The sequence below is a fragment of the Ostrea edulis genome, chromosome 6, assembly GCF_947568905.1.
Source record: "Ostrea edulis chromosome 6, xbOstEdul1.1, whole genome shotgun sequence".
Taxonomy (NCBI): domain Eukaryota; kingdom Metazoa; phylum Mollusca; class Bivalvia; order Ostreida; family Ostreidae; genus Ostrea; species Ostrea edulis.
In genome coordinates, this window is record NC_079169.1 from 79,692,931 (window position 1) to 79,716,387 (window position 23,457).

At 34.6% G+C, this 23,457-nt stretch overlaps 1 protein-coding gene across 2 annotated transcripts; it reads left to right on the forward strand.

Moving 5' to 3' along the window:
- The first annotated feature begins 352 nt into the window (after nucleotides 1–352).
- Nucleotides 353–21,839, forward strand: LOC125646131 (TRAF3-interacting protein 1-like). Of its 2 annotated transcripts, XM_048872292.2 has the most exons (15): nucleotides 353–648; nucleotides 866–934; nucleotides 3,700–3,748; nucleotides 4,100–4,212; nucleotides 4,682–4,798; nucleotides 5,097–5,354; nucleotides 8,852–8,908; nucleotides 9,696–9,756; nucleotides 10,752–10,775; nucleotides 12,731–12,803; nucleotides 13,079–13,162; nucleotides 14,227–14,341; nucleotides 18,406–18,522; nucleotides 18,854–19,077; nucleotides 19,840–21,839. In XM_048872292.2, the coding sequence occupies exons 1-15, from the start codon at nucleotides 526–528 to the stop codon at nucleotides 19,994–19,996; spliced, it is 1,641 nt and encodes a 546-aa protein (XP_048728249.1). In that variant the 5' UTR covers nucleotides 353–525; the 3' UTR covers nucleotides 19,997–21,839. The 2 variants fall into 2 exon arrangements, with proteins under 2 accessions (XP_048728249.1, XP_048728250.1); XM_048872293.2 differs by lacking the exon at nucleotides 10,752–10,775 and having other exon boundaries at nucleotides 380–648.
- The last annotated feature ends 1,618 nt before the right edge of the window (nucleotides 21,840–23,457 follow it).

Sequence of the window (23,457 nt, forward strand, 5' to 3'; positions counted from 1 at the left end):
ATGAACAAAAACTATTTTGGCTACTCAACACAGATGAGAAAGAAATTCTTGATCTTGTGGGCAGATTTATTAACAATAACATAATATAGGAATATACAATGTATATGTATAATGTATAGGCCAACATGTATATAATATATATATGACATTTTTAAATGAATGATGTGTTCTTGAGTATGCATTGTCAGCTATTGTTATTGATTAATATGCATATTCTATCGTTTGGCATCCCTTCTTTTTATTGTTGTAATCATCCCTATATCTATTTTGGACTCTAAATTAGAAATAAAGTATTCTATTCTATTAACCCATCGGAGCCCCGATTACTACTAGCAACTGTCAACTAACAACCGGAAGTATAAAACAGCAAGTAGGGATTTTGCAATGAATTGTGGGATACAAAATTCCGTAGTAAGAAAACGCGATAGAGTGCTTTGAAATTGATGGAACCGACAGAGTATTGAAATTACAGTGATTTTTATAGAAATAAGACTCGCATTGGATTGTTAACGTCTTTTTGCCACAATGGATCCAAGGATTTTGAAGAAAACACAGGACACCTTGGGTAAAATAATCAAGAAACCACCGCTTACTGAAAAATTATTGAGCAAACCACCGTTCAGATTTTTACATGATGTGATGACTTCGGTAAGTATGTTTATGTAAGGTTTGTCAGTAATTTTCAGATCGTTGTGTATTTTATCAACTGTAATTCATAAACAATTTGTTCTGCATTGCGTATGTATGGGTAACTTTTATTGGAATAGGGTTGGGAACATATTGGGTTGTATATGTTCTAAGGTTATTGTGTTGTGATATTCTTTTACCATATTTACGTGTTGTACCATTTGTTTATATATTTTAGGTTATCAAAACAACAGGCTTCATGAATGGACTTTTCAAAGATGAAGAACTAAATTCAGAAAATGTGAAGGTAAAAAAAAATGAGTAGTTTAGTTTGGGTTAAACTTGCCATGGCCATGTATAGAGTATACTGTCAGGTCCAGTATAATCTTTATGTAGCTTTATAAAGCAGAGAATTCAATTTTTTTGGAGTGAAATCTTTTTATCCTTGTACTCCATACAACACATTGTTTACAAAAATGAAATTAAAGGAAGAATTTTGATTCAAAATTGTCAAATGATTTAAAATTTTTAAGTTGTTTCAAAGCAATCATATATTCAGTGTAAGGCCAATTCAACTTAATTAGTAGATTATCATCCAGGGTCAGCAAAAAGTATGGGGCGGGTGGGAGGATTTTATTTTTTAATTTTTATTTTCTGAGAAAAATATTAAAGACAAACGAGTTTTTTTCCCAACAGATCCGCATCATTTAATGGCAGATGGATATCAATCTATGCTATTTTCATACACTAATTCCAAGTTAAGCTCTAATTTAAGGATATAACAGAAATATACCTAACTTCTTCAAGATTTACGTCTGTAAGAACGCGAGAAATTAAGAAAACCAAATAAATCGACTTTCTTCACATAACTTTTCACGTTCCTATACCGGAAATGTAAACAAGAAGTGTAAATACTGGAGTTGGACATGAAAATATTCCGGAAATCGCAAGTTTCGCAAAATAAAAAAAATTCGGGGCGGGCCAATTTTTGAGGGGCAGGCGGGGATGATAATCTATCAATTATGTTGAATTGGCCTAATGGGGATGGATGTTAGACATTCTGATAAGGATTTCAATTCCTTCTTATGAGGACATCAGTTCTCATAAACTAGGAAAATATCTTTCCCTTTTGTCCCGAATATAAATGTTGGTCATTGTTGGATGATAAAAGATAAACCAAGCAGTTCCAGTGATTCAACCAAAATTATAAACAATACAGGACTTTCGATATGGAGCCACTCTGAATTTTATTGCGCGTTGAACATAATTGTAGGGTATATGTCACTTCCAGGTTACAATAACAACTAAGTAAACAAGCATGGAATACTTCAATTGCAATCAACTTCCTGCATTAAAATGCTATCTTTCCAAGAAAGGAATTACTTCAACCATTTATAGGAATACACAGATTATGTGAGTTTGTGAGGGAAATAAATCTTGAGGATGTAGAAATGAAACAAGATTATGCTGACATGGTATAGAAACAGAAAACTTCCATCTGCTTTACACCCAGGTACTGAGCACCAATAGTGACTTGGACCATCAGTGTTCTTCCTCTTTTAAGGACTGCACACAGCTCTTTATGGACTGTCTGCTAGTGAAATACTATTTTCAAAATTGGTATCAATGTCAACTTTGTCCTACAATTGGTTTCTATCACATGACTGTGTGTATAAACATCAGTTCTAATAGGCCATTCTGGCACACCCCGAAAGTTCCATATTTAGTATGTCCTTCCCCTAGCCCTGTGATGTAACAACTATTAATTATAAACCTACCTCGATCTTTTTTTCATTATGTTTACGTCACCAGCCCCCATGTGTGACCCAGCGATAGTGACACCAGTGACGGCTATATCACCATTCCTTAAGGTTCTTACGTAATACACACTCATTATATTCAACGTCTAGATTTTAAAAAGTCATTGATAATCATTGGAGTAATGGATCAAGACAAACAGATTCCACAACATGAAGTCATTCTTATCTATGTCTCAATCCACATAGGGTAGTGGACAGTTCACAAAACAAACAGATTCCACAACATGAAGTCATTCTTATCTATGTCTCAATCCACATAGTGTAGTGGACAGTTCACAAAACAAAACAAATTCATAAACTCTATAAGAACAGGATTTTGGTTCAAAGTATAAAAATGTTCAAAAATTATTATGCAACCTTTTAGCTATGCTATTGCACTTAAGAAATTTATTCAATTTAATCAACTTAACTATTTCAAATAGCTCGATAAAGCTATATATAGCTAATTATAGAGATTGTACTGGACCTGTTCGTAACGCAGTATGCAATTAAATTTACAGATTGTTGAAAAACTTGTTTTTATTCCGTTGTTGATGGTTTAAATGTTGCAACCATTTTTTCATTGTTGTACATTTGATAAAGTATCTCAAGAATATGTTGCAGCCAGTCATTTATTGTTGTATATATACCGCATCAAGAATAAATTTAATATTTATATGTCTTAATTAATGTATATGTAAAATCATCGATGTAATAAATTTGTTACATAGATACTTAGAGGGGTATACGGAAATATATTGGGTCCTTTAAAAATCATATTGGGCAAGGTGTATATATGAATTATTCACAAAAAGCAGCAAGAGTTGATGCTACAGAACAATTATTGATAAATTTCTGCTTAACGTAGATCATTCAATCGTATAGATGTCATAAATACAAACAGTCTGATTCAAACCTGAGTCACCACAAATTATCAAGGCCCCTGTGAATATTACATGTATATAGCCAGCTTAATTTGAATACATATACTGTATTCCATTTCAATCAGAAGAAATTATTCATCAATTTCAAGGTCATTATTAGAATTGTGTTTGTATGTTCTTTCCTGGTTAACTTTTGTAGGTCCATATCGAGTCATTAGTCATGATTATGTGCTATTGTTTCTGTAGTTGGGCTCAAAATAGCTAAGACAACTGAACTCATGTTCTTGAAATCAAGGAAATGACACCTGAGGCCCACAAAATTCTTTAAGCTTTTTAGGTCTAGCCTAATTAATCATTGTTTATAAAAATGTCATCAATTTTTTCCACAGGATAAGGACAGTAAAATTGCTTTCCTACAAAAAGCTGTGGACTTTACATGTAAGTATTTCCTATCTTGTTAAAAATACAAACATTATGTAAATTTAGTTACAATTAAGTTTACTGAAGCATATTCTGGTTCTACATGAAGTAATGATTGTATCAAATCACTGAAAGAATTGGTAAATTTCGCAAATCGAGAAGGAAGAATTATCATCAAGAAAGCACATTTTGAAATCAGGATATTGAATAAGCACCATATTATTACTTAACACTCATCATATCAACACACATTGCATTGCACAATGTTTATAAATACAACATTCGGTGATTATATTTGGTTTTTCATAAGATTTTAAGTGACATCACAGGTGGTTGTTTCTTTGTGTAATTAATTTCCCTATATTGTAGCAATGGTTGTTGGGAAGTCTTTATCTGTTAAACCAGCAAAGATTGTAGCAGGTCATGAGCCAGAGAAGACCAATGAGTTTCTACAGAGTTTAGCTGCTGCTATAAATAAAGGGGTAACAAAACTTTGTCTAGGTATATAAGGAGGAAAGGAGTGGAGGGGGGAGAATGGGGAAACGAAAGAGAGAGAGAGAGAGAGAGAGAGATTTATTTATTTAGAGAGATTTACCTCTTTGTTCATACACACAAACTAAATGTAGTTTTTGTGATATAAACCAGTATTTTGTAGGTATACATCTATATGCTGCCAGAAATATTTGTTCCTATTTGTTTCATATTCTTGTATTTAACAATGGAAATAAGATATGGGCATTGAATTATGCTTTGAATACTTTCATCTAGTATTACTGCCTGAACCTCCATAATTGCCTATGCTTATGAGATAATTACCAGTCTATTGAAAATGATATTCATTTTTTTTTCTTAGCAATTACATAAAGAATAGAAAAGAAAAAATGATAAGCATGCATATATATATATGTGTGTTACGAAAGGGCATTAGAGATGCTTATTATTATTTGACAGGTGGACAATGATGAGTATGTGGCAAAAATGAATAAAGGGGGAGGGGAAGGAAAGGAGGAGAAAAGGGACAAGTCAAAGGAGAGCAGTCGGGAAGACCGCAAAAAGAGAGACTCAGAGGTATTTGTAATCTGAATTCTTTTTAATCGAGATTGTCAAACTTTTATCAGACTTCACATATAAGTGTATGACTAACATTTGATCTAATTGGAATAGTTTCTCTAGAGAAATTTAATTATAGAGAAATCAGAATGTATAAAACAGAAAATATTTACAGGACAAATTCCAATATCAACTAGTATGTGATGTACTGTTGTCTTGCAAATACATATCAGTTACTGCATGAGTACAGAAGTTTTAGTTTCTTGTTTCCAAAGAAAGATGAGAGGAATTCATTCAAACCTTTCCTTTTTGATAGGATAAAAAAGACAGAGACAAAAGTGCAAGTAGGGAAAAGAGTAGAGAACGACATCGAGATAAAGAGGGGCACAAAGACCGAGAAGATCGGCATAAAGACAAGGAGGATCGTCACAAGGACGATGAAGATCGTCATAGAGATAAGAGGGATCGACATAGGGACAGAGAAAGTCGCCACAAGGACAAAGATGACAAGGATAAGGAGGATCGGCATAAGGATAGGGAGGAAAGACACAGAGATAGGAAGGAAAGGAGAAAGGTAAAAAAAACTGTCAGTGTTGGATGGTGATTGTGAAATAATAATGGGATATTTTCTCCTTTGGTGGGTTCCGATTCCTATATAAATTTCATGCTACATCTTTGTATATTAGACCATTATTTAAAAAATGTTGATTTGTTGCATGATGACTCATCATTTTACTAGTAATGAGGTTGGTTGGTAATTTTTTTTTGAATTTTTTGTCCAACTCAAAATTACATGTTTAAAGCCATTGCACTTAGTCTGCCAGGAAACAAATATACTATGCATTAAAATTTAATGACCTGACAAAAGACTGACACCATTGCAACTTTTAGTGGTATGTTTTGAAATCATGATACTCAGATTTAGAAAATTATATAAAAATCTTAGCAAAAGAATATGAGTAGGACAAATTTGGATGAGTTGGTAATATTACAGTAAATCAACAATTGTTTAGTGTCAAAAAAAAATTATGTGAAGATTTGAAAATTTTTCAGATTACATGTACTGCGGATATGTTTTTTATCAACTTGTGCTTTATCTACGATATCGCTGTTCAGTATCGCTAAAAGAAACCTGCAGTTATATATCTTTAACTTGTGCTTTATCTACGATATTGCTGTTCAGTACTGCTAAAAGAAACCTGCAGTTATATCTTTATAATAGCGTTAACTTGGAATAAAAGTGAATATTCACAATGCTCATACACTCTGTATTTTAAATGCTGATATCAATTTTAATTTCTCACATTACCTATACAGTCAAACTTCATTATTTCAAAAGGATATGGATTGGGGAAAAAAATTGAGTTCTCTGTGGATTTGAGATAGATAAGTTGTTATTCAGTCCATATCTAATATCAAAATGTCTTGCTAAAAAGTATAATATGACCCATTTTCCATGACTGTTTCTAAATTTCCCTCAATATAATAAATGGATTGTTGTTTTTTATATATGCACCTCAAAGGTGTCTCAGAATCCACAAGAAATATTGTTTTAGGCAGCACATATATTCAACAGAGACATATAGCATAAAAATACAATCAGAAATGATGTGTTTTGAGATATCACAGATATTCAATAGATCAATGTGAGAGATACTGAAGGGTGACTGTATCTATCTTATTATGCTTTAACACCATCATGCTATTAACTATACTGGTAAAACAGGCACAGAATCCATCTCTGGAAAATGCAAAATCAAGCAGTCTGGATACAGACACCTCGGATATGGATCCTTCAGAAGAGGAATCTCAGATTGATGCAGCAGAGCAGGATACAGCCTATCATTCTATAAAAACATTGGAAACAAATCTTGTATCAAAAATCAGGAGGCCTGGGGCAGCCAGGATTAGGGCACCAAGTCAGGTTGAAATGAGGGCATCAGCGGAGGGTCATGTCAGAAGGGGAGACATTACAGTGACCTCCTCAGAAAATGAACAGACGCCATCAAGTTGTGAACAGCTGAATACTGGTAAAAAGGAGACAGAGATGAAAGGAATGACGGCATCGAAAACTCGAAAGACAGTCCGTCAACGGGATGCCATAGTAGATCCACAGCATGGTGGATCTAACAGCAGACCAGCTGTGAGAAAAACAGGGAAGGATGAGCAGCATGATGAGCTTCATCCAAAGATGAAAGGTGGAAGGGCAGGCAAAATTGATGCCAAGAAAAGTGATCAGTCAGATGGGCGGAAAGATTACCAAAAAGTATATTTAGATCAGCCGCATGAAAAGTCTAAGAAGAAGGCAGCAGTGAGATCTGTTCAGAACTGTGGAAAATCGGGTAACATAAAGAGTTCAAAAGACAGGGAGCACAATGACAAAATGAATAAAAAAGACAGCAAGTTCAATGAGAAATTGTACACTAAAGGCAGCAAGCACACTGACAAATCGTCAAGTTCTAATGAGGCCAGTTCTATAGACAGGGGTACCAAATACGAAGAGCCGCCAAAGTTTCTTCCAAGAGAACACTCTGTTTGGGATCACAAATACATGGATGAAAAAATAAGCAAAAAAAGAGAGCAAGGTATTCAAAGGGACTGGAAAAATACAGAGAGAATGATGCATAGTCATGCAGTTGATAAAATGACGAAGTCTTCTAGAAAAGAGCTTGAAGGATTGGAGGAATCTGATGTAACAGTTGATATGTTTGAAGAGTTGAACCGTTGTTTTTCAATTTTCAGTGGATTTATTTCGAATTCTATGTGACTTTTCTTGAGTTTTGAAGTGCATGTATTGATTAATTAATATTGCTTTCAATTTTAGGTGGACAATGTGTAGTTGTTTGAATTTGATTTTGAAGTTTATGAATTTTTGAAGTTAGAAAGTTTTCATTCATTTTTTTTTTAAAGGAAGGACAAGGTTCACATTGGGATTTGGCCCTGTGAATATGAATTTTCATATAAACTCGGCATACAAAGTATATAAATTTAAAAAGTACATTTTGATATAAATTCTTGGAGTATGATGTAATTTTCACAGCAGTTTGTACATTATTCAACAAAATCATTTATACCCATTTTGTCAAATTTTCATTCAAAGCAGCTAAAAATTTAAGATATTTTTCAAATTGTGTTAAGGTTGGCTTTATCTCAGCATTATTGCTCTGTATGAACATATTTATACCCCACGCAACGAAGTTGTGGAGGGTATAATGTTTTTTACCCGTCTGTCAGTCCCTTTCTTGTCAGCTACTCCTCTGAGACTGCTCAACAGAATTTGGTGAAACTTTGTAGTTTATAAGGACACACTGTGAAGATGTGCATATTCCTAGGAAATACTGATTCAATAATTTTTCTGAGAGTTATGCCCCATTTGAACTTAGATTTTGGAGCTCCTCTGTCCTGTTTTGTTAGCACAATTCTTCTTAGACCGCTCAACAGAATTTTTGAGAACTCATATTCAAATTCTTTATAATACATGTATATATCAAAATATGATATTTTCCCATAGAAATGAAGACTTTTATAAATTCACAAGCTCTGCTATTCAATAATCTGAGAATGTACTTTATAGCTAACAAAAATTTGAAATCTCCACATCAAATGCTGAAAATCGGGCACAATCTGGAAATTGTTCAGAGAGAGAGAGAGAGAGAGAGAGCCATTCTAAGTGTCATAGTGAACAATGTCCTTTACTCAATAATCCAATTGAATTCACAAAATTACTGTATGTGTACTTGTTTTAGTGGGATTCAAATTTTAGTGGCTTTGTCAGTGAACCGAGCACTTATTTATGGTGGCGGTAGAATATGAAAATCTCTGTCTATCCATCATCAAACACGGAGGGAGTGCTAAATCACAACCATGCCAAATAGTGCATCAGCTCCAGTTGTGGCGAATTTTAGATATATGCTAAAACAAGTACATATACAGTATTAAGTACACATAAATGCAATTTTGATAAAAGTTTTTATCAGAATTATTCAATAATGTATGCTTAGTATGTTTGCTTCTAATGCTTAAATTCAATTTAATGTTTTCTGGAATTCATTAATAAATTTATATTTCTAGCATCAGGATGAAGAAAGTAAAGAAAATGATCCATCACAAATGAATGGAGAGAAAGAGGTAAATGTATTTTTGTTTGTATATCCTTTAGTCTTTGTGAATTACTTTACATCTGTACTTCATGCACATTAGGAACATGACATAAAGTACACAAACTCATTTAATGCATGGTTCGCTCATATTTGAGAAAAAAGTTATAATAATAATAATACCATATTTATATAGTACCCTTTTCATACACTATGTACGCTCAAAGGTGAGTTAAAATTTCATCTGTAGGTTATTGGATGAGTCACCTACTACAATCAGTGTCCATCTACTGGAGTGCAGTTTATGTAAACTTTACAAACATTTCTCCAGTTAATATGGTATATAGCATCCTTTGGGATATGTTCTTTAGTCCTGAACTTACCTGTACGTGTATATTCACTCAGTACATGTTTTCAGATATCAATAAAAAAATTATCCTAGGGATGGGATCAGGTGGGACAGGGTTACCAAGTGGAAAATTTTATTTTGATGTGTGAGAAAACTGGTGATTTTTAGCAATCACCACTTCAGAATTCTGACCAGAAGAAACAAAGGTCTTAGTTCACCCTACTTAATATGCAAGTGATTCATAAGGTTTTAGGGTGTGTGATACTCATGTGAGGATTAAGGCCCATGGACCTTTTATTTGCTTAAAAATGATCTGATTACTGTAAATGTGCCACATAATATTTGTTATTAGCATCTGACCTGAATATTGAATGGGACACACCTTCTAAAAATCAATTTATATAATGAATGACATTGTACTGGCTGTTGGATATATGTAATTTGAAAATCATGTGATGGTATATTTTAGGAAGCGCCTACGAAGTTAGCCCGCCCTTCCTCTGCCAAAGGCTCTAGGAGGAGGCGAGAAGGTTAGTTCTATTCACAGTAGATCTATGCTTACAGGGTTGCCTTCAAGTATTGATTTCAATAACTGTGTGATTCATCCATTAATTCTTTTAAAAATTGTTTTCTTACATGAAGCCTAAATTTTTACAAACTTATGAGATATTGAAATAATTCACTGTATACAATGTCACAATCATCACAATGTAACTTCTTTCGCACCATATTTTGTTTTGAATTATGAAAAGAAAACCGACAAATATGTGATATTAAAAGGATTATGATAAAATTCTTGTTTGGAAGCCCAAAGCTCAAATTTTAAAGCCAGACGATACATTCAAATTACATGGAGGATAGGCCCTGCGGGATGCCGAATTTTAAACCTCATGTGACACATTACAAATTTTGTACAAATTACATGTGAAATACGACAAAAAGGGTGATATAATCATCATAACTCATGTATCGGGATACAGATACTCTCTATCAAACAAATCAAGTAGGCAAAGATATGAAATGATCGAGAAAAATGGGTATACATAATCAATGTTGTAGACCTACTTGTGAAACACGAATGAAGTGTTTGAGCTAAGTACGGGTTTCTTAAATTTGATGAAAAATTTGATTGATCAAGATATATTTACGATACTCTATGGAATATAATTTTTGCATTTTATTATTTTATGATTGATGAGAAAATCAACTTCCTACTCTCTGACCTCGTGATCCACAGTGACAACCCCATGATTGTGACATTGTATACGGTGGTATAGGATTTATTTAAAATGGTGAAATTGAACAGTCAGAAAATCATGATTAAGAGAATCACCCCACACTGCTGTCACACTCCCCACGCTGTCTAGGTGTGAAATTGAACACTCAGAAAATCATGATTAAAAGAATCTCTCCACACTGCTGTCTAGTTGCGTCATGATTCACTTGATTTTTTTTTTTCAAATTAGATGTTCACTCTTTTCTTCTCGTGCTAATTGTGGCATGTTTATTTACTGCCCACTTTCAGGACGTCGACACTCTAGCGATGAAGGTAGGCATAGTCAGTCACCAGTACTTGTGTACTATAATCACTGGTATTTCTCTAGCGTTCTCTTTAGTGCACTCTTTCCATACAATCAAAAGATTCTTTGCTGTGTACGGTTGTACCATAGTTTTACATGTGTAACGTAGTACTGCATAATCTTACAATAGTCTAGGAAGATGTATATATATCTATACTGTGTGTGATATCTGGCATAGTCTTTTTATACTGTGATATTGCTTTGTAGAAAAATAACAATTATATTAGGCTATACAAAAGCAAAAAGAAAATACACAAATTTTACTTTTGATGATAAATTAAGAAAGGTTTGTGAAAGATTTTTTTCTGATGTGCTGCTGTTTCTTCAATTATTAGTGTCAAAGTCTCATTTTTAGATTTGAAAAAAAAAATGTCTTAATTTATTGAATTCCACAAGTAAAGAAAGTACATTAAATGTAGGTGTATTGCATACAGAATGAATGTATACTACAGCTGGTCAGCATATTTACTTAAGGTATTCAGTGTATAATGACCATATTTCATATCTAATAAATGGATGGTGAAATATTTGTAATCATGGTATCATTTTGAAGGGTTCATCAAATAAAAATAACCCACGGTAGAAATTTTCTAAATTTTGTTTACTGCTTGATATATTTCACCTAGAATTTAACATTGAAGTATATGGGAAAAGCATCTTTTATTACAATATTTTAAAAACAAATTATATATTCATACTAATCTCTTGGTAGAAAGTTACATACACTTTCTTTTTATGAAAATATGAAATAAAATTAATCATTGACCACACACATTTTTAGAAAATTAGATTTTTCTTATTTCTACAAAGGGCAGACAATTCTTCCAAAAAATCTTAAGTGCAAAAAGGTCAGCTTCTAATCATTTACCAGTCATGTGAATTTCATCTGCTTCACTTCCATCATTATTTAACAATAAGTTTTATGTTGATTTAAATCCTTCAAAATTGTTCATTATCCTTTCATTATACATGGAATACCTTAATGCCACATACTGGTGAACAAAAATTAGTGGGATGCTAAAAGGTGGTAGTGAGAGGTAAAATAACTTCAAGATGTACAGTCAGCATGCACCCTCAATATCTCTTTTAATGAATATACCTCAATTCCATCTAAGAGGGATCAACTCTGATAATGCATAAACTACCAATGTTCAGTGTGGAAAGTCTGATTTAGGTCGTGTCAAGCAAGATCTATTACACATGCTTAAGGATGCAGTAATGAAATACATTTGAAGATGGTATTAAATATTTTCTATATAAGTTATATGGAAAAGGGTACACTGTACATGTTCCGTATGAATGCATTTCATAAAATAATATTTGTGCTTGGGTTGTTGGCCATAGGGATTTCTTTTCATATAAACAAAATATACCATTTAATGTATTCTATGTAACCAATGTAAATGTGCTCTGTTAACATGCACCTGTAACTTTTAACACAGCTAATAAGGTTCAAAAATTGGAATTTGGTTTAATTAATGTCTACATATCTACAAAGCATGGAGAGAAAAAAAATTAATGTTGTTTGTGTATCACAGGCAATGAGTCAACTCACGCAACAAAATATTTTAGGCTTTGATATTAATCCATATTTTGTCTGCAATGCATGCCACTGCATGATGCAATTAACATGTGAAATAATGCATGTTTTATGCCATTAATGGTAATTGTTCCATCACCTTTGATGGTTGCTATGCACATACAAATACAATACACACAGTCAAATAATTTCCAAATATGTGCATGTTATTCACAAATTAAATCAAATAACAAATTAGACTAAGTCTTAAAACCAACTTTTAAACCCCCCCCAGAAATTAAACAATGAGTTACCTAATTTTCTAAACTTCTTGTCATAAAATATTATGTTAATGAAACTCCACTCAACCAGGATGGTAGTTTTGTAATTTACATTATATTACAGAGGATGAACCTCCGAAGACCTTGCAGGCCTCAGATGCTGGTGACGACAGCCTACCTCCTCAAGTTTCTGCCTCGTAAGATTTAAACACATCTACTATCTTAGCATTTGTAGACAGGAGTCATTCACTTCAGACAAATTTTATGACCTAACTGATCACCATTTTAGTGTGCAGTCAGCTGTAAATGTAATTTAAACAGAAAGCTGACAAACATATGACTTATGAGATGGATTATGAAATACCACTTTGTGTACATTGAGTTGGAAATGCTATTAACCTCTAAATTTTTGCTAAAAAAAGAGTGCATCATTTACACGATGGGTTTTGTACTGTGGTGCTTCTCATTGTAGGAGATCCCTAGCTCGCCCCAGTAGTGCTCGCCCTGCTCCCCCCAGGCGGAAGCAAGAGGTCATAGAAAATGAACCAGCAATGAGGTATATATAATGTATTTCAGTTGTCAAATGACAGCATTCTTACACGTACATGTACATTTTTAAAGGAAAATTTTACAACATAGATACAATAGTGAATTTAAGAAATTAATATGTCCTTTTTAAATCCAAATTGGAGAATAGCCCTATTTCAACAAATATCTGGACCTTAGGTTATTCTCTCAAAAGTTTGACTATATATATATATGTGTATGTATGTAGGTATGTATATGCAAGACTTATTCTTAGTGTATCACATGGAAGTATGGTTTTAGAGATCTTTATGAAATTAACAAAAGACACACAAATCTGCATATTTTACATAACAGGTTACGATTGTTTCTCTTTGAATTACTGCTATGTCTTAGATTACAATTCTTTTGTTAATTAAGGTATTAATGTATGATGTAAGGTGTTTATTGGAAATAGTATCATACAGGCAGGCCATTATTCATTACATCATGATAGAGAGCTGATTACATTTTCTTGTATTTCGCATTGATTATGAAATACAATGTACTCTTTAATAATTATATGAATGTGTGTGTGTATGTATATATATATATATATATATATATATATATAATCAAAATAGAAAGAGTTGATATCACACAGTCAAAATAATTCAATAAAAAAGCAGGAAAATATACAGTTCCAAAATATATTTAAATCACTAGCGCTTTCTGGATTTTAACATCCATCCTCAGGTGAATACAAATTAATAATGAATACAATATTGTCACAATAGACATCTCGTTAAAATCCAGAAAGCGCTAGTGATTTAAATATATTTTGGAAGTGTATATTTTCCTGCTTTTTTATTGAATTATATATATATATATATATATATATATATATATATATATTGTAATCACTCAGTATGGAAAAAAAAGGAAATGAAATACATGTACATTTTAAGTGAGGACACCCTGTTTTTCACTAAAAATTGTTAGTTTCAGAGATGGTTTTAAAAGTACATGTCAGAAGTTAAATCACAGGTCACATACTACTATATTCAATGAAAAAAGTTTCAGAACTTTATAGTATTGGTGTTTGTTTAACTTCAGACTGGGCAGTGGTAAGCCTTCCAATGTGATTGTGGATGGAGACAAGGATTCAGACGAGGAGGAGGATGAGACATTTATGGTGGAGGAGACAGCAGCCCCTCAGGAACAGGAGCAGGTGAGGTCCAAGACAATTAAGTAGCAATTGATCCAGAAATTTAGGATAGAGGGGGAAGAGGTAAACTCAAAAGTAATTTTAAGGACAACTTGTAAATGATGAAGACATTTGGAGGAGGGATTGAATCAGATCCAGAAGAATGATTGAGGGGTTATATACATGTATGATTCAGAAGTAAGATGAAAAGAGATGGGAAGGGGTTTCAATTTATAACTAATATACAGGACAACTAGCAAACAATCTGGTATTAGGAGTCAATTCATAACTAATATACAGGAAAACCAATAAACAATCAGGAATTAGGAGTCAATTCATAACTAATATACAGGACAATGAGCAAACAATCAGGAATTAGGAGTCAATTCATAACTAATATAGGACAACTAATAAACAATCAGGAATTAGGAATCAATTCATAACTAATATACAGGACAACTAATAAACAATCAGGAACTGGGAGTCAATTCAGAAGTAAGACCCGATAAAGCTATGAAATGATCATGAAATGGGGGATGGGGATGTTCAGACATAAAATCTAGGAAATCTAGAAGTACAATCAGAAAATTGGGAGTTGATTGAAAAGTCGGATCTAGGCCCACCAGCAAGCACAATAAGAAAATTGGGAGTTGATTAAAAAGTAAGTTCCTGAACAGCCAACAAGCCATCCAAAATTAAAAAAAGAAATAAAGTATGCGTTTTCTAGGATGTTGCAAGATAACCGTCAAGGACAAGAAATGTTCTTTTGAAATATAAAAGCTGGGCCTTTATATTTAAAACAACGTTCTGAGACCAAGGAGGTTATCTTGCATCATCCATGAAAACAAGAACTTTATTTTTGTTCTATCATGACTCAGGAGTATACAATCAATTGTTTCCCCATACAATTAGTTCAGTTACTGTGATATGGCAGCTTCTGAAATGGAATACTAGTTCATGATTTTTGACAAAAAAAGTTGAGATTGTTGGTGAACTATTTTAAAAGACGTTTCAAGTATTTAGTTTGATTCATCTGAGCTGCTCTGAATACACAGTCCAACAAAACTGCACACGCGTGAAAGAATGAAGTTCAAAATTATCAGTTATTATACCCCCCGCAACAAGTTGTGGGGGGGTATACTGGAATCAGGTTGTCCGTCCGTCCGTCTGTAGACGCAATGGTTTCCGGACTCTAAAGCATTATCCTTTCCACCTACCGTCACCATATCATATATATGGACTACCCATGGGATGAAGATGTACCCTATCGATTTTGGGGTCAAAAGGTCAAAGGTCAAGCGCACTGGACATCGAAGTAGCAATATGGTTTCCGGGCTCTAAAGCGTTATCCTTTCCACCTACAGTCACCATATCATATATATGGACTACCCATGAGATGAAGATGTTCCCTATCGATTTTGGGGTCAAAAGGTCAAAGGTCAAGTGCACTGGACATCGAAGTAGCAATATGGTTTCCGGGCTCTAAAGCGTTATCCTTTCCACCTACAGTCACCATATCATACATATGGACTACCCATGGGATGAAGATGTTCCCTATCGATTTTGGGGTCAAAGGTCACGTGCACTGGACATCGAAGTAGCAATATGGTTTCCGGGCTCTAAAGCGTTATCCTTTCCACCTACAGTCACCATATCATACATATGGACTACCCATGGGATGAAGATGTTCCCTATCGATTTTGGGGTCAAAAGGTCAAAGGTCATGTGCACTGGACATCGAAGTAGCAATATGGTTCGGTTTGTCATGCCATTTGTTTTTTACACTCAGAAAAGAGGTAGTTTATACCTATTACCAACACCCTTTGGGAGATTGGGGTAAGCGGGGGGTATTCTTAGTGAGCATTGCTCACAGTACCTCTTGTTGGTTTTGTTACCTGTTAGCTATCTTCCTTGCGCCTGGTGGCACATAGGGCCTCTACAGAGCATCTCCATTTCTGTTTTGGCTTCTGCTGTTCTTGCTTCATTCCATGACTGCCAGTCAGCATCTGGCCTCTCTTTTTCTACTGTCCCGTTCCATGTTTTTGGTCGTCCACACTTTCTTTTCCCTTCTGGAGCCCATATTAGTGTGATGTTACAGACACTGGTAGGATATTGTCTCAGTGCGTGTCCAAGAAATTTCCATCTTCCCCTTGCTACTTCCTCACCAATTGGTCTCGTTTTTGTTCTCTGTAGTAGGTCCTCATTTCTCACCCGATCTTCCCATTTTACCTTCATTATCCTATTTTTGCATTTGTTTTGGAATGTGTCTATCATTGTGTTGTCTCCTTTGTTCATTTTCTATGTTTCACATCCGTATAAAAGAACTGGAAGTACAAGTGTTTTGTATAATTTGAATTTGGTTTTCCTTTTAATGTTATTGCTGGTCCAGATTTTCTTTAGCCTGATAAAGGTGTTCCTTGCTTTAGAACGTCTGTTGTTGATATCTCCCATTCCCCCTCCTTCTGGTGTCACTGTATCTCCTAAGTATGTAATGAGTCGACTTCTTCTATTTCCCCTCCTTCTGGTATCACTGTACAGTGTAGCTCCTAAGTATGTAATGAGTCTACTTCTTCTATTTCCTCTCCTTCTGGTATCACTGTACAGTGTAGCTCCTAAGTATGTAATGAGTCGACTTCTTCTATTTCCTCTCCTTCTGGTATCACTGTACAGTGTAGCTCCTAAGTATGTAATGAGTCGACTTCTTCTATTTCCTCTCCTTCTGGTATCACTGTACAGTGTAGCTCCTAAGTATGTAATGAGTCGACTTCTTCTATTCCCTCTCCTTCTGGTGTCACTGTACAGTGTAGCTCCTAAGTATGTAATGAGTCGACTTCTTCTATTCCCCCTCCTTCTGGTGTCTAGCTCCTAAGTATGTAATGAGTCGACTTCTTCTATTTCCTCTCCTTTTATGTATATTTCCTCTTTGTTTTTACCATTTATTCTCATCACTTTTGTTTTCTCCGATATTAACTTTGAGCCCCATTCTCTCTGCTTCTTCTATCTGCTGTTTTCCTTTGTATATGTTGTTTTGTTGATGATAATAAACAACATCCTCCGCAAAATGTAAGTCATCCGATTTGTTGTTAAAATTCCATCTTATTCCTTTCTCTCCATTCTCTGTCGATCTCTTCATTATCCAGTCCATCGCCATTAGAAATAAAACCCAAGACATGTTGCAGCCTTGTTTCACTCCTGGATTCACGTCAAACCATTCTTATGTTTTCCCTTCATCTATCACAGAACATTTGAAGTCGGTATAAAACACTTTAATGATTCTGGTCAACTTTTCTGGGATTCTATATTGGTTTAATTGTACATGAAATCTAAAAAGAGTACATACACATACATGTAGGATCACAAATAAGCCATGAAATAGGTCTACATTTAACAGCTGTTATAAGGCAATACACAGCGTCTAAATCAGGTCGAAGACGAAGCCAATATTGTCTCAATATTAAGTATTACATTTTAAACTCATATTTATTATCAATTTATACATGTATATATCATTTTTCACATGAATGTTCAATTTTGTGTATATGAGACGACACTAGCAAAACTTCAGTTATTTTTGTGTGCAGTATGACTGTTCAACTTGTACACAGAAATTCACTCGAGGTTTGTGTGTGCATTGATTCTGTGTGTGTGAGTTGGCCTGTGTATGAAATGGTTTGTGTTCAGGATTATTGTACACCAATGCAATAAGAAAATTGGGAGTTGAGCAAACATGGTCATCAGCATTATGTTTTATTATTTTACATTGGAGTGAAGGATCTTACAATAAACGAAAAAAATCCAGTTTGTAAAGTTGGTCATAAGATGTAAGTTCTTTTGTAAATGCAACCCAGGACAAGTAAACACAATTATCAGTAAATTGGGGGTAATTTCAAAAGTACAATGTACTCATTTGATGGTGTGACAAATACAAAAACTTGTTAGGTTTGCCATTTGAAAATATGTTTTATTTTAGTTGAGTAATGTATTCACATCATGCATTCCATGAATTGATTTGTTACTGACAGTATCTATAAGTAGTTTCTCAGGATTAGAAAGTTAACCTCTGAACTAATTTGAATCCCAATTTATAGGCTCCACCCCCACCACAGGATGAAGATGAAGATGAGGATCATGGAGGGCTTGTCAAGAAAATGTTAGAAACCAAGAAGGAACTGGAATCTGGAAGTCAAGGAAAGAAAACTGAAATTGTAAGTGACATTTTGTGTATCATTCAAATCATCTCAGAAAAAATGGGAATGAGCAGTTCATGTTCCGTGTTCTTTAAAAACAAATCATTTTATGAGATATGTTTTCAGAATATTTTATAATTTCATGTTTTTAGATTACCGGTATGGTTAATACATGTTGTTCATGTCACATAAAACATTTTACAGTATTGAGATACCCACATATGAATGTTCACTTCCTTTAGTCTCAAGTTGTTATGCATTCTTCAACAATCATCAAGACATGTTTCACCATAGGTCTGAAGATCATTTTGTCATTTTGTAAACTGTGGATTCTTACATTGATTATCAGGAAAGACCAAAGATCAGTGATGCACAGCGCATGAAGCAGAGACAGCAGGTCCAGAAGGAAATAGACAAGTTAAGGGTCAGTATTCAGACTCTGACCCGCAGTGCTAACCCCCTGGGTAAGGTAATGGACTACGTTCAGGAAGATCTGGATTCCATGCAGAAGGAGTTACAGAGATGGAAACAAGAAAACAAGGAGCATGCCTTGGAGCTGAAGAGGGAAAGGAGGTACTGTAAAATTTATGTTGTTTCTTCAATTTTGTAAATACATGTTGTTGGAGTATTATCATGAGTGAAAGAAAAGTAGATAAGCATGCAGAGAAGTACATGTAATTTAAAATCTTCAAAAAGGCATTCTTGAGGTCTGTCCTCGTACTGAATATTTGTCATGTGCTGGAAATGTTTTGCCATAAATTATTGAAAAATGATTTTAATCCCATTCTGAATTTACCCAAAACTGATTTTATTTCTATTTTTATATAAATTCACCCGGTGTATATTTAGCTAAATAAAAAATGGATGAATTCAAAATAAATGGGGGCGAAACTTTCCCTGTATATTTTCTATGAAAGATGATGTCAGAATGTATAAATTATGTTTGCAAAACACTGGTGCAGGGGTGTGATTTTTCCTCCTTTCAGAGGAAATCCTCTGATTGGCTCAATTTTCGAAAAATTGTAACTCTCTGGGTTTGATCTAAAGTGACTCAATTTTAGAAAAATGAAACACACTGGGTTTGATCTAAAGTGACTTAATTTTTGGAAAAATGAAACACTCTGGGTTTGATCTAAAGTGACAGAAAATGATATTTTTCCAGGTAGGGTGGTGTTTTCCATCCTTTTTTTTTTTTTTTTTTACCAGTTTTGCTCTGATTTTTTAAGAAATCAGTCACAGCCTTGCTAATTATCCTCTGTTTAAAGAGGTATTATGTGATTTTTGGCAAGTGATCTGCATGCATAATATGATATAAAAATTTTCTTTCATTTATAGTATCACAGATAAAGCTATTGAACCTCTGAGAGCTCAACTTACAGAAGTGGATCAGGCCATTAAGGATCAACTAGATCTCATTGCTGCTGTGAAATCGAACATCATCCGAAATGACCAGAAAATCGACAAAATGCTCCGAAGTATAGCCAAGTCTTGATCGACCTCTGCTGTAAATTCTCCATCAGAGTGCATGCGAATGTAGAAGTCTCAGCATTTTTTCTCAATTTAATTGTATTTACAGACTGTGATGGGTTGTCAAAAATCTACGTGTATGAGAGCTTCAGAGTGCCTGTGTGAATGTGGTATTATTGGAACATGAGGAGAGTGATATTAGGACAGGTGTGTAATGGCTTTGAAGTTCAGGGTTTTTAGATAGGATAGGATAGTGATTGTTAGGATGTCTTGGATGTTTCAGTCACTGCCTATTTTGCTTAATATATTTTGTATGAATGAGCCTGCATGCAAGGAAAAACGAAGGAGAACATGTTATTTATGTGAGAGAGGGGTTAAACAATTCTGCACTTATTTTTGCTTTCCATTTTTGATGTATTTCTGATGATTTATTCATTTCAGAAATACCCTTTATCATTATATGTATGTACACTGTTTTCAAGGCAGTAGAAACTGGTCTTACAGTTTTTCCATGTTTGCACTTTTAATGGTATAAACCTCACAATTTATGTTCAGAACCCAAACAGTCAAGATAACAATGTTGTCTTGTACATTTTGTGTGGATATCAGTGTGTACAAGTCATATAAGAAAATATATCTATGATAGAATAAAGAATCGTTCAAACCTGATAAAACTGAACATGAGCAAAACTTCATACATATAACTATTTTCCAGAAATATAAAAAGTCCTTAAAAGTTTACCATTCCTATATCTTTCTTGCATAGTATGACCACATCACACAAGGTTTGAGAAACCTTTTAAGATTTCAGTTTTTCCCTCTACGTTAAATTGAAGTAAATGAACGTTTTTACAATGAGATGAAATTCAACATGACTATCAGAAGTAGAGATCTGAGAAAGGGGGTGGTGTTCATGAAATTAAGGATGAAAGTTCAGAGTCTACCCTTTGATTTTGTTATCAACTGAAAGGGTCTGGCCCAGAAGTCAGTTGGTTATCATCTGGGTTTTTTCTTTGATCTGAACTTGTTCCCTATTCTTTGTCAGTTTTACATTTTATCTTAATTTTTATTTGTTTTAATCTTATATTTTTATTTGTATTATTTCCATGGTTCCACCATTAAATTTGTAAAGGACTAGGTGCTTCTCAGACATGTATTTAGAAATACAGTGAAATAGCAGGTGTATAGTAGACATATCATAATTAATTTCTCTTCATTGTCTTATTTGGGGTGGGGGGTGTTGTGTTGTGTTGTTGTGTATACATATATGTATGTACCTGTATGCTATTACAGATTGAAATTATTAAGAAATGATCGTCTTCACCACTGTTGAAATCTACTTGGTTGCTGAATCATAATCATGAATTTCCTGTCATTGTATATAAACATGTCAGTTTCTTTTGTGAATGCATTTCAATGCAGGATTTATGACCAATCTTTTTCTTTTATACAATTTTTTTCTGGTTCTGATTTATTTATATGATTTATTGATGTTAGCTGGAGTAGTAAGACTTCACAGATTAGTGGGTACAATTTCATTATGTCGGATCTTGCACACTGTAAAGGTACAATGCAAGTTTCACTTTCAACTTAAAAAAAAACGTTAAAAGATATTAATATAAATACAGCCGACTGTAGAGGAAAGCAGATGTAAAAGATAGGAACAGTTTAAACTTTCTGTCACGTGTCCTGTTACAATTTGTGTATATTGATGTGTTGATATGTTGTGCTACATGTAGAGATGATAATTATTACAGTTGTTAGATATTGGAAAGCTGTTGGGGTTTTTCAAACTGTTTCCGTCCAGGTCATTTTAGAAGACTTGTTTTCTGGTCTTGAAATTTAATAAAATGTTTTCAAATACAGTTTTTTACAATCTTCAATGATTTTATTCCCACTACATTTAAATCAACTATTGTAGGTGGCTACTTTATTATTTCGTAATTGACCTGTCACAAACTTGTTTTTAGTAATTTTCGCCATCAACCTGTATTTTATTCTTGTTTTTTTTGGTTGGATATTTACATCTGTCATGAACTGTTCTTACGCATTATTCTTGGCCAATGGACTGCGTAATTCAGGTACCACATGGTGTATGGCCGATTGCGTATCTGTAGTTCACATAAGTACGGCTCAGTGGCAAGCGGTTAATCCACGAATTACGTATACCGGGTGAGTCAGTAGTTACCGGAGTAGTAATTTCATTGCATGCTTCAGAACTAAACCAGGCTTACCTGATCCAAACTTTAGACTGTACAAATAGAAGGATGTTGAAAAATTGCAAGTCTCCAAATTGGAAAGGTCATTTAGTTGGAACTAATTGATTCCAGGAAGGATACCAAACAAAACAATGGCAATTAAACAATAAAATGTTTTCTTTGTTGTTCCATCGGGTAATGAAGGTAGCTAGCATTGCAGAAAAAAGTGTGTAACCCGCTTAAGCAGGTTATACAAATTTTTCAGCAATGATTGCTACCTTCATCACCCGATGATACACAAAGAAAGACATTTTCATTTTATTGTTTATATTTTTATTTTTATGTATTATCAAAAATATAAACTAGAATTAAGATCTAAAATATCTGGTTGACCCAGTTGATACTAAAGTATCTATAGTATTTATTACAGTATCTATAGTATTTATTACTATGTGTACATATAACATGGGTCCTGCGGACTTAACTGCTCCGCCTGTTGTCTGTCTCTAACTTCGGGTAGGTCCTGCTGTACGTCTGGCATGTACCATAACCGTGGGAAATCTCGTGCTGCTGGAAGTTGCTCCTCTGCAATTCGGGGAATAAAACAAGTCGTACTGGGGAAGACCCCAGATACTACACACACACACACAAACACACCGTTTTCTCTGAAGGACGGAGAAACGGGTCAAACCAATGGTCAAAGTGGGCGCGACACGCCCCCCTCGGAGGAACTATCCGAGGACGCAGGAAAGGGTTCCAGCAGGAAAGATCCGGTTAAATGCCCCGGAGAAAACTGACTGGGACTAATCTAATCCCAACCCGTGTGGGCCAGGGCGAGCCCTGGGTCGCACACCCCTAGCTGAAAAGGATCAATAGATCCTCCCAACAGCTATAAATCCAAGTGGGGGCCAAGGCAACCTGATGCCTCTGAATTGACGGACTCGGGTTCTGAATGGGTCATGTCCCACAAGATCCATCTCGAGGTCAAACTCCGCCCCTTGAGTCCAACCTGGGAACCCGAGAAGTTCTCGGGAGACATAGTTCCATGACGCCTCGCTAACAGGGTCACTGTAACCATCCGGAAAACCTTCACCAGGCGCACATCGAGTAAGGCCAACAGCTGGGGCTTCAACCACACTGATTTCCTTAGCAATGTTAGTCGGCTCCAGGGGGAAATCTCCCCCACCATCTAATGTGGCCTTGGAATTCGACCTAAGTTTCAGGGCAAGCTACGGGAGCAACATCAACTCTTACTGTAAATGTGCTGAGCTTAGTCCCTGCCTCAGTG